Source organism: Coturnix japonica, chromosome 4 (genome assembly GCF_001577835.2).
Source record: "Coturnix japonica isolate 7356 chromosome 4, Coturnix japonica 2.1, whole genome shotgun sequence".
Lineage (NCBI taxonomy): Eukaryota > Metazoa > Chordata > Aves > Galliformes > Phasianidae > Coturnix > Coturnix japonica.
In genome coordinates this window covers 69,054,013-69,066,874 of record NC_029519.1, presented here as the reverse complement: position 1 = coordinate 69,066,874, position 12,862 = coordinate 69,054,013, and the positions used below count along the sequence as shown (strand labels likewise).

General features: G+C 45.7%; 1 protein-coding gene across 9 annotated transcripts in view; it reads right to left on the bottom strand.

The window, feature by feature from the left end:
- Window positions 1–11,628, bottom strand: part of LDB2 (LIM domain binding 2) — a 207,258-nt gene extending 195,630 nt beyond the window's left edge. For 4 of the 9 annotated variants that reach the window (XM_015862859.2, XM_015862861.2, XM_015862860.2 and 1 more), the window contains exon 1: window positions 11,336–11,626. In XM_015862859.2, the coding sequence (XP_015718345.1) occupies window positions 11,336–11,467 (132 nt within the window). In that variant the 5' untranslated portion in view covers window positions 11,468–11,626. Of the gene's footprint in view, window positions 1–11,335 lie in introns of all 9 variants that reach the window. The other 5 variants (XM_015862864.1, XM_015862866.2, XM_015862865.1 and 2 more) reach the window with 2 other exon arrangements.
- Window positions 11,629–12,862: the final 1,234 nt, after the last annotated feature.

The following is a 12,862-nucleotide window of genomic DNA, read 5'->3' as shown; positions in this document are numbered from 1 at the left end:
GCATTGGATAGTTTTGGTACTGTGAGCTGCCTCCAAAAGGCAACAGATGTGGGGAAGGGGGAGGGGAAAGTTAATTTTGTCTTTTTAATATTCCAAGTGGGTTTGTTCTCACTGGCTAATTAAATCAGTAGAGTGCAAACAATAAAAGAAAACAATAATTGTTGCCTTTCTTCTCAAGAACAACCTCTCCGGTTCATCTCTACTTATTTATAATACAACATTGTAATATTTTCACCCCAAATCCTTTCCAAATAACATACATATCACCCAACACCAGTCCTCATTAAGAAGAATATGCTTTTCTTGAGGAATTTAAGATAAGTTGTTCTTCCACTGTTAAGTAAAAAATGGGCTTGGAATGAACTTCTCTGATTGACACAAAACTACTGAAGAATCACATTTTAAAAGGAATAGATTTAATAACAGTATCAGATGTACAAATCAGCCATCCGAACACCACCCTAAAATACATTTGTACTTTCTTGGCAAAGCCGGTACATTTGCACAAGCACGCTGAATTATTTGAGAAGTAATGAAATGTGTTAATAACATTAAACAGTCATTTTCCAAGAACCTGCAGTATAATGGCATTTCTAGTCACATAATTCTTTGTGATGCATAAATATATGCAATATCAATTAAAACATTTGATTTGTGAAATCAAAATGGATGTGCTATATTTAAATTTGGGTTGAAAGAATTTTAAATACTATTATCTACTTCCAGCCTTCAGTTAGTTAGAATATACAACACAGTACCAAAGAGAAGTGGAGAATACAACCAGAACTCCATTGAGCTAGCACTGTACCGGGACTGAGAAGATGGTCTCTGCCCCAGTAATGTTATAATTAAATATCATAATAGACATATTCATAATATAAATAAACATTATAATAATTATAATGAAGAGAGGAGTGTGGCTGAACATCCGTAGCCACCCTCAACTTCAAGTGCTCAGCAAAGAATCCGGTACCTCCATGTGAAATAAGACAGATGGCATGCACTGAGCACTGAGCTGCTCGCTTCCAACTGCAGACAGTTCAGTACAACTTTAGGCACGTGTTGTCTACCTGTAGTGTTCAAGTGACAGCATTGTGGGCATACCAAAAGGTAATGGGGAGCAGAAGGATGGAGACCCCCTGCCATTTCAGCCCAATCACTGACAAGCTTTTTTTTTTTTTACAAGTATTGGGGTAAAGGAAAGTACTGCAGGACTTACACAAAGTGTGAGTTTCTGGAAACTCCTCACAAATATCTCTGATGATCCCAAACAACCACGGATGTAGCTGTTTGAAGATGGAAGAAGTGACCAACAGAGAGTGGTCAGGTACTGTGAGGTCCTGAGCATCTACAGCTACAGAGCTCCACCTCAGCTTGACACTGTATTGGTCCAATTTTATCAAGAATAACTCATAAAAATATAACTTTGTTGTTACTGAATTATCCACAGATGAAAAACATTAAATTTAGGGTATTACAGAGCTCTGTGCCCACTGCCAAATGCTTGCTATATCTTCCATTCAACTCCACTGTTCAAATATACCCAGCACCAAAACATAACCTACTCCCAGGCAAACATTCTCCTAGTTAACCAAATTAATGACTGCGAACAAATAAAATATATTAGCTTTGTAGTGCAGCCATAACTGTGCTTCTCTGTGCAATCTGAATGACATGCAACCGTCAGAACACTGGAGATAGAAGCAGAACAGACTTTGTGGTGTCCCATGTAACAACACTTCAAATATGGGTTATGAGGACCATGAACAGAAATAAGCCCAGTACTGATTAATTGAATTACGTCAAGGAAACAAAGTAGACTAATCCAGCCAAGAGACTACTGCTGATACCCATAAGAGAGGACATCTATCAATAACCTCTGGATCCTACCTATCTGTTAGTTTTGTGCTGCCTGTGTTACTTCCTAAGCCACCAGGTGTCACAGTGGCTCAATGGAGGGATTCTTGTCAGTCTAGACACGCAAGTTGTGGCTTCAGGTTACACACCAGAGCTCACACCGCCCGCATGAGGATGTCGGTGACACTGAGTATTTTGATGAAAACCATCCTCTGGGTGAAACAATCAGTCAAGGGGTAACTCGGATGCTGTTTATGTGGGTGTTAAATAATCCTGCAGCACTGCCACAGGAGAGATGTACTCAGTGTTCTGGCGTCTTGAACGATCTTTTTACTTTGCGTTATTAACCCTGCCACAGTGTGAAGAGGCACTGAAAAGAGCTGAGCTCATCATTCATATCAAATAATAAATTCTGTGAATTCTACTCTTCTTTTTACTCAGAATTGTTAGGAATTAACTACAACTTACTTGAACGCATTAATTATTCAAATTTAAGACATATATTTGCTTGTCTTTCACAAGATTGTTTGCGGTAAGCATGTAATATTCTATCAAGTATATACACTGCGAGTAGTCATACATGACATGTTTCTATTTCTCATCCTTGACTAGAGGAGCGTAGATGGAACTAAAGCTGAAAATGTTGGGAAGACTTTCATTTTTTCACCTATTATTCCTTATTATCATGCATTTACATTAAAAATGTAAACAGTACTTTGCCCTAAGAATAAAAAGCATTCACAAGTACATCGTATTTCCTGATCTTTAATTTTCCCATTGCCACCACTCATTGACATTAATTTGCTTTATATGCATACACCAGTCAGTCATCACTGCAAAGCAATGGGAGATTCCTCTCTGGCGTATCGAATTTCTAAAGATCATGGCTCTATCTTGAAGGCTCTGGAAACTAAAAACAGGAAAGCACTTTTCAGCCTGTATAAAACAAACAGCTCTATCCAAAATGCTTAACAACTTGAAATTTGCATTCCACAGTTATTCGTGAGAATAAAACATCGGTGATCAAACGTTCACACAAACACATAAAGAGCACAAGCAGAGCCAAAGAAAATTCACTGTTAAACTCCAGTGCATAGTCATGGAAATTTTGCATGTAGCATTTGTTGCTCTCAGGTAATGAACCTTTACCCAGTGTGCTGGCTTTTCATGTCCCATTATTCATGCCAACACATTCATTAAAATGAGCCTTTGCTTTTTAACATAATCAACAGTGTGCATAGGTGTGGCCTTCAAAGAGTTATTACCACAGTTTACAGGCATGCTGTTCATAAATACAAGCAGAACGCCAGTCGGTGCAAAATGCCAAGCTTCCCACAAAACATATGGTAATTTTTGCTCTGTAAAACAGATAGATGCGCTATATAATGCATAATTGCTGCACATTATATATGAACTTCTAATTGCTTAAAATGATACTTCAGATCACATCAACAACATTATTACCCAATTACCCTAAGGGTTAACTGATACTCCAGTGATTAAGTCTAGGTGAGGGAGTTATTGTGCTGCCTTCTACCACTGAAGCAAGCAGTATGGTTGGAAATGCATATATAGTATCTGTAAGTTGTGGATGATTTTATCATTGTGGTACGGAAAAGAAGAATGGTGATCAAACGTTGGCCAAGTACCAAAGGAAAGAGGGTCCTGCAAGATGGTGGGTGACTTCAACAGGAAGAATTTTCTATTGTTGTACAGGAACTACTTTGCTTTTACTTAATGATGGTTAGCAGCCACAATAACTGCATTGTGATGTGAAATGGAATAACGTGAAAAGATTTTCAGTGCTTCAAGTAGAAACAAGAATTACTAAAGATGGTAACAGTGGCAAGTTACTGTTAGAACACGGGGGACTGAGTATGCAGCACTTTGCATTCCCTTTCATCGGTTGTAAATATATATATATACACATGTATATATATCCAGCTTGCAAACCCAAGGGCAAAACAGGTTTCACACTTGCCTTGCAGGTCCTCTACTCCTTAGAAAAGAAGATGGTCAGGAACATCAGTGCTGCTGGCTGTCTTCCTGATGGATAAAGTGAGAGTGCTCCAGCTTAAATAATAACACAAGAAAGCTTCGCTCTTTTCTGTTTTCTGAGCTTTTTCCTCTCTCCATGTGACTGCTGTAGTTAAAGATTTAGAATATTTCTTTTTGTATAATATGGTTATTAATATTTCAGAAATCTCTTTGTACCCCGCTCTAGAACAGATGGCAAGTCTTTCTCTGATACAATGTTCTGCTAATGGCTGAAGCGAAACTACACAACTAGAACATGAATCACAATAAGATACATGAAATAATGCAAATATGTGATGTATTGAGAAAGTCATAATTCTCCCAATCAATTTACTACTTCACCAAATAACCTAATTAAAAAATCAATTAGAAAAGTCCAAAGAAAAAAAAAGTATGTTGGAAAACATCACATAGTAACACACCAACAAAGACACCTGGTTCATCCATTTATTAAGCTTCTGAAGAATGAGCCCAGTGGTTTTATGACTCAGACCATCCTTGGTCTGATCACTGTTATACATATTCAATGTTTCTATGAATGCAACAGACAAGGTCATGCAACTAACCTGTGCAACCTTTGTGGGTCATGAAGGATGCTCTAGTTGGCAGACAGCAGATCTATCATGAGTAGGATCTGGATATGTATTGAATCTGCTGTACCTGACCAACCTGATCACAAAACCATACTCAGAGATAACATTTCCATCTTCCCTTTTGAACCATACACACAAATGGCACAGACAGATGTTGACCACTTTCTGTTTGTCTAACCAGGCTTGGCAACTGACTGTGGCACGAAGGCTACCAGCAGGTACTGCAGATCACCCTGAGAGTTATTGCAGCACTGTTCTAATTTATTAAATACTTGGAAGGATACAGCAATCCCTCTATTCAGTTTGCAGGTACTCAGGCAGAAGAGTTTAAGCACAGTTAGAAACCCATGTAAAGTTATGGTTTTGGTGTGTCAGTTGTGAGTTTGTGACTGCCCTGGATAAGTACTTGGATATGAGTACTGACATCAGAAAGACCTTCAGGAGCAGGTCTCATCTGATACCTACACAGGCTGCAGAGTTATGAAAAAAATCTGATGGCTTATTCATAAAAAATGAAGCAGCTACACTCAGCCTCATGCTTCAGTGCTGCATGCTGCAGAGGGGAACAGCAGCCTGGCCATCAGGCTCACCGTGTGGCCTCTTGTCAATGGAGGAGAATGGCAGTGCCCAGGGAGCCCATGTCTCATGGACAGGACAGCCTGCCCCTGTAAAATTTATGGCTGCTGAAAGGACTCTACACTACTAACAGACTTTGGCCATCAAAACCAAGTATTTTATTTCTGCAAAGGTCTTGTATTTCCAGGTCAGTGATTTTTCACTAACCCCATAAGGCACAGAAAAAAAAGGAGTTATCAAAGAAGCATCAGCTGATCCCACCCCAATGTTTGTTGCCCTCGAGTGGCCCTAGCTGATCCCCACCTACCTCAGAAGCACCAAGAGTATCCTCTGACTTAGATGAGTAACTTTGGGTTTGAGTGTTGGAGTACACAGCTGTCCTTCAGCACGTAACAGAAATGGAAATAGTATTCTGGCTATGAAGCACTTTCTGTCTGCCCTGAACTGGAACAACAACCAAGAAAAGAAACACACAGTCCGAAGGAGATTTCAGTCAGGGTCTTAGAGAGGTTTCTTCCATTATTTCTGGCTAATATATAAAGTCAACAGGCACTGTCCTACCCCAGCCATTTTGGAGGTCACAAACCATCTGCCACTGTGTCCCACCAGGGTCATGCCAAGGCACTGAGCAGATCAGGAGCACCCAGCAGACTAAAGATATATGCTGGCTTGTTTACACAGCACAGCCAAGAAAGCAAGTCTTGCTTGGGAAGAAGCAAACACACAAAGTATCAGCTCAGTCGAAATGCCTGTTTACAGTAGATACACAACTTTTGGCACAAAGATACGAACAAATACCATTTGAAGCAAAAAGTCCAGCTAAAAAATATTGCAACATGTTTAGCAATCCATCCATATACTTTTTCTATAAACAAAGGAAGTATACACACCAAAACCAAATTATTCCTTAAATCTGATCTCTCAGTCCAGCAGCAGGAAGAACTCCAGCCGAAGTGAGAGCACAGGGCTGGGACCTTATCGTGGTCTCTGCTTTGCTCCCTCTCACCATCCAGAGGCTGCTATTTGTTAGACTGGATCTGCACAGTAAATCTTGTTTATATCAGGAAAAAGACTGAGTTTAAGGGATTTTTTTTTAAGTGGATTTGTGGTTTAAAGAATAAAGGAAAAAAAAGAGAGAGAGAGAGAAAACAAAGGGTTGAGAAGATTTATTTATAGAAAATGATCTAGCAAGCATCACAGTAACTTACAGGGGGATCCAGCCTCTGTATTTCACATCGACTCTGCCCCTCCCCACTCAGCAACCCCTGCCCCAAAAAATCCCTGTCCCTTAAGCACGTAGTTTATATTATAACTTTAGGGGAAGAACAAAAAAAGCAGTGAGACATCCCCGACTGTAAGCTATGGATCAGCATGGAAAGGAAGCTGCCTTTTATTTCTTTCCCAGCCTCATAAGTATTGTTAGTTTCTAAAAATTTTAATTGAAAACAGCTGCAACAGTTTTGTGTTTGTTGTTGGGGTGGTTTTTTTCTTTGTTTTTTGTTTTGTTTTTGTTTTTGTTTTTTGAAGGGATGAAAAATCCTATGAAATAAAAGACAATCAGGAAAATGAGCCCCGAATTCATCCTGAAGCCAGTGTGTGCCGAAACGAGTTCAAGGGATTCTTTTAAAACTGACCTCAGTTTCAGCAAAGCAGGATTCTAGAAGTAGTTATTGCAAATCCTTTGCTGATGTTCCTAGAATCGCTGTGCACTGTTAGTGTGGTTGTGGACAAATGGCTGTTTCCTCAAAACTTCTCTGAGACAGAAGTTTGTTTTCCCCCAACAAAACAAACTCATGGGACAAACTCAAATCTATGTATACAACATCAGAGATCTGTTTGCGATACGAAGTTGCTATGTGAACAAACGTGATGTCACAACAGATATTTTTATGACTACTCTATTAAAACTGCATTGGGAAGAAGAGGAAAAGCTTATTTCATCAGATAGCAATGCAGGGAAGTAAAATAAGAGACTTTCATTTAAGTGCAGAATTTTGTTTTGATTCTCTGTGATTTGCTTTGCTTTAAATATTTGCTTGGATCCGAATGTCTGTGTGAGCTTCCAGCTCATTTGGTACCCTTTAAATAACCATAATGTCCTCCTTTGTTTTTGCTTTTAATTTTCTTTAGATTTCCTTCCATTGTGAAATCTCTGCTTTTGAAAATTCACTGTACAGTTTCAAAGGGCTTTAATATGATTTGATTAAGCCAGTTGTCATTAAAACAAACTCACCACTAATCAACTTCTGTAGTCACCCTTACAACACTGCCCTCCCAGCCAGGAGCGCTCTGCTCTCCTGCAGCAGAGAAACACGGGCAAATTCCATACACTGTGACAGACAGAAGTTCTGCAAATACAGAACAGGGGACTCAACAAACCCGTGAGAGGCTCGATACATTGCTCTGATTATTGGCACTAAAGCAACGCCTCAGACTTTAAGCTGTCAGCAACTTTAAGTGCTCCATCCACAGCGAACTGCTACTGAAAAATAATTATCTACAAGATGTAATCACCTTTTGTTTTCTTTTAAGAGTGAGCAATTTCAAATGATTGAATATTACAATGGAAAAGGATTTACAACATCAAAACATCAAAGAGGAAAAGAGACGGGTTTTTTTGTTTTTTTGTTGTTGTTTTTTTTTTTCTTTACGTAGAGTTTAATAAAGAACAGAGAAATATGAAGCTAATTTGCCTACACTGAGTATTACCCAGGACTTGAGAAACTGCTGAATACACCACAACAACAGCCCTTCTCTCCTGAAACATTTGACCGATGCAGATACAAAAATGTTAAGATAAACTGAGTTTGAGTGAGCAGTCATGGAATCCTTGAACCACAAACATGGCAAGGGAACATCTGTATTGCAGTTACCCAGAAAGTTTGCTAACTGTGAGAGAAGTGCATAAGGTTTATTTTTATATCTGCCAGAGATTATTAAACATTTCAATACACTTTTACTTAAGTCTGGATTGTTGATACGTTACAAACAGGAACCAGGCAAGCCCAAGAATTAAGTAACCATGTATTTATTTCCATTAGAAAAAAGTATTAAAAAATCAGGTTTCTTCGAAGCACTTGTGAGGAAGCTGAGGTGTTCCTGTCCACCAGCTCACAAAGCAGGCTCCCCACATTACTTCAGATGACACAGGAATTAGCTGGGTGGTGGCCTCCTGCCAGTCCTTACATCACACAGCCACCTCCTGCCTGGGTGTGATTGGAATTCCTCACCCAGGACTGACCCTGGATTCAAACAGGAGCTGTAGGTTCTGCCCAGAAAGTTGTAACAAGTTTGGAGAGGACGAGTCTGTACATCCAGCACAGGCTGCAGCACTCCTTACTTTCCTCACTACCTTTTCTTCCGAAAGAAAACAAGAGTGACAAAGACATCCACACTGTATCTACGTTACCTTTATTTACCACTGGGTACTTCGTCTGATCAGCACAGCCCTCACAGGGCATATGTACCCCTTTCCACCCACTGCTGGCAGAGCTCTCAGGGATGGTCCCTGAAAGCAGAGTAGCTTTGAGGGCATTGCTGCCCTGGTGCACCACTCACCCTGCCCTCACCCTGATGGCAGCAGACGTGGCATACACCTGCCCCAATGGCAGCCCCACCAGCCCTGAGCTTCACTGGAATCACTTTCACCCACCCATAAGCTCCATTCATAACCTGCAGGAATTCACTGCAAAGGGGAGCTCTGCAGATAGAAGGGAGGAAAGAGACAGACATGACGTACAGACACTCCTTCTTTCTGTCCATCCTGTGCACAACTTCATTCATTAGGCACACACCCAACCTTAGAACTTCCACCACTGTGAGGGATGGCGGGGGACCCAACTTTAGGAGATTGTTAGGAACATTTTAACTTTAAAAAAAAGCAACACAATCCCCGAGGCTGTCCAGGCACATATCTGAGATGGGAGAAGCAGTAAGAGCTGTAGGATTCCTCTTCTTTTAGAACTAGTGGCTCACTTGCCACTAGCTCTCCAGAAGTTGGGTCTGAGCAGAATCTGACATCGTGCTGCCCCCAGCCTATGGGCAGTTCCTTTGCAACAACTTTCCCCTTCAGCTGCTTTCCTTGCACTCACTACCCACACCCCCCCCCCCCCCCCCCCCCGCGCCCCCCCCCCCCCTCTCAAGGGCTCCTCCAGAGAACTGTGCCTACATTATTCCAAAGGCTGCCTGAAGACATATGTTCACATGGCATGTGAGCATCACCCAAAGCACAAGCATCAACCATGGCATGTGGAACTCCATAGGGCTGGACTGGAGAAATTCAGAGCCACTCACACATACTCCAGAAGCCTTCAGCTCCTGAGCACAAACACACTTGAGAGAGGGGGACATCAATGTGGAACTTCTGCCCCTCACCTGCCTGAGGAGGCAGTGAGATTCCGCGCAGGGTGTCCGCCAGTGACCCAGGAAACTCATCTGTTTCCTTTTTTTTTAGTATTATTATTTTAGTATTATTTTTTTAGTATTATTACTTTCTTTATTAAGGAAGGGGTTTAATTTGGTGGATAAGGGAGACGACACGAAGCCAGCTAGAAAATACCTGTCAACAAATAACCATAATTACAGCACAGAGCAGAGAAATTAAAGAACAGACATCCAGAATGGAAACACTGAACAATCCCAACGCAAAATGACAATAAATAAATAAAGAAATGCTTGAGCATAAGGCCTTCATTAACTGAACACTATATCTGTCGAAGTCAGATCCTGTCAGAACCCACAGCAGAGCTACAGGGGGCTACTGCCTGTCCCCAATCCGGCCCATCCCAAACCTTGGTAGGTGCCCCCCAGCACAGCGGGGTCTCAGCAAGGTGCAGGAGGGGATGCTGTATGAGTCCCTCCAAAACTTTTTGCGTGGAATGGAGCTGTAATTGGAGGCTGTCGATTTATTTTAGTATGTAAAATAGTGAAATGAACACTGACTGCATGTCAGAGTGGCTTCAGTGTGGAACCCTAAAGGAATCGCTGAACATACAGACTTCTGGCGCTCGACAAAGTCTAGAAACTACAATGCCACTATGTTCAGGAATGCAGGAACAGAGTTGCAAGACACTGACAAACAGTTGCAAAATAGAAAACACACACAAAACCACCACACGGACAACAGAACGGCCGGGACCGCGGGCCACCACCAATGGGGGCAGAAGTGCCGGGCAGAACCGAGTGGTTCCGGGGGCAGCTGGAAGCTCCGCCAGCACCGAGCGGCACCGAACCCCAGAGCAGCGAGCGGGAGCAGCAGCGGCAGAGCCCAGAGCCGGGAGCAGCGGCCAATCAGAAAGCAGGTCACCGCTCGTGTGCGCACTGTGTACACTGAGCGGCACTGCCTCCATGGCTCGGCTGACAGTCGGGCATGTGTGCTTTATTTTGTTGTGACCTCTCGTTCTTTCCAGGAACTACAGCATAACAAATGGGTCGGTCCGAAATGTTCCGCCACTCTTAGTGACACCGACCCGGCAGACACGGGCGTCTGTAGGAAGCTGTTAATTATAAAAGATGGGTACTTTGTAAAAGTGTTTGCAGGGCACCGCCGGCAAAGTATCGCGAAAATCCCAGCGCCAGGACGGTCTGCTGCCCAAACACAGCCACATGGCAGCAGCGCAGCCCGAGCCCGGCCACTCTATACTCCAGCAAGCTAAAGTGCGCCGTGTTAACCACGCCAACAACAGGCTGCAGCCCGCCCCGCTCTTCCCCTGAGTGGCCGAACGTCCCCTCTCCGTGTTATTGCCCCGCTCTGGTCCGGCTTCACGGCGCCCCGCACCGCGCCCGGAGCGGGCAGCAGCCGCGGGGTTCCCGTCCCGCGGCACTTTGACAGCGCGGTGGGGCGGGGAGGGCTGCTCCCCCCCGGCACCCGGCGTGAGCGCGGCTGCCCGTCCTCCGGACACGCGTATCCGCGAGCGCAGCCGGGGCGCAAGTTTGCAAAACTCCGCTCCCGTTTGTGGCTGCCATTCCTTTCCCTTTGTAACGAGTTTCCAGGTGCGGAGCGGATCGAGGCTCAGCCGCCCCCCGCACCTTTCCCTGCGGGTTCCGTGGCCGCGCCTCGCCCCGCAGCAGCCGGACGGACCCCAGCTGCGGCGCGGGGAGAGCCCCGCAGTGCCGCCCCAAGTGCCGCGCCGCTACGGCAGCGCTCAGAGCCGAGCCCGAGAGTTGTCTCCGCACGGACACATAACGGGGGATCGCCCGATTAAAGTGCCCGGTTAACGAGGGCTCCGCCGCACACCCGCGCTGCCGAGCGGGACGGAGCCGCGCGGACTCACCTCGCTCCGCGCCTGCAGCCTCTTGTTCATTTCGTAGATTCGGTACTCCGGCTGCACCATGTACGGCGTGTGCCTCCTGTAGAACGGGCCAAAAGGAGAAGAATAGAAAGGGTCATGTGGTGCGCTGGACATCTTGCCTGCTCGCGGAGGTTCAAGCGACACAGAGTACCGCCAACCTCCATGCAGAGCACATGGGCTGCGCGCTCTCCGCGGCACAAAGTAGCGGCAGGCGCACACGCACACATGCGGGCGGGGAGCTGCCGGGGAGCTGCCTGCGAGCCCTCGGCGCGGGCGGCGGCGGGGGGGGCGCGGGGCGCGCCGGGGCGGGCGGCGGTGGGCGAGGGGAGCGGGGGGCCGCGGGCAGCGCCGCTCCGCTTTAAAGCGGCGGCTGCCGAGGGGGTCATTTCCTGTTCGCGCCGTGGGAGCGCCTCGCCGGCGGCATTTTCCTCTGGCGGCCCCGCCGAGGTGCGGGGCTCCGCTCGGCGTCTGCCCGCCAGGACCCCTGAGGAGCCCGGCGGCGGGGCTCGTTAGCATATAGCTGGTTTTAACGCTGCCTGAACCCGCGCGGGGCCTCTCCGCGCGTGGGGCGCCCAGGGGAGCGCGGGGCCGCCCCGACACCCAGAGCCGGCGGGACCGGCGCGGAGCCGCGGGGTGCGTGGATGCCCGCGGGGCACCGCTGTCCCCGGGGCGGCTCGGTGCCGAGGGATGCGGCATTCAGCAGCACCCCGTGCCCCTGTCCTATGCCGTGCCCCTGTCCTGCCTCTGCTGGGGGGAAATAATGCGGGACCCAGAACTGCACGGGGCCCACGGAGGTGCGGGGGGAACTTTGTCGGTTGGATCAGAGTGGTTTGAAAGTGCTGGAAGCGCTCGCAACGTGTACGAGGAGTCCAGGACAGCACGAGGACAGCACGGGGCTCATCACGGCGCTGAGGTGTGAGGGTGTCACGGTTAGTTAACCCGAGACAGAGGGTACGGCACGGGCTGCTCACGGTGCGGGCTCCGACGGGGAGCAGCCCCCGAACTGGTGTACAGACCATAAACAGAGCTGAATTCATCTCTTACGTACATTCATTCAAGCAAATGGAACCACTCTAAGAATGGATTCCGTTAGCTGATGTGAGGAATGGAATGGCCATGGGGCTGTGTGCAGCCAGCGCTGCCTGTCCTATGGGTGAGCAACCACAGCACTGCCCATACATGCTGTGCTCTGCACATTAACTAACCTCCAGACATACAGCAGCCATGTATGGCTTCACCCACTGCCAACAAACCTAATGTCAATCCAACTGAATGTAGGAATACTTAGGGACAGATTTGAAAAACCCCAATTTCCAATGGCTTTCTCCATTTCCATATTTGGCTAAATCTGGAAAATCTGTGTTCTGTTTGCAGGACAAAGTAGAAAAGTTCATCACTTTCTTCCACTGACCACCAATCACAATCACAGTTTATCTTTGAAGTATCCATTGCTGCTTGGCAAAACTCTTTCTTCATGCTCTCGTTGAACAACAGCTTCCAGAAGCAGTG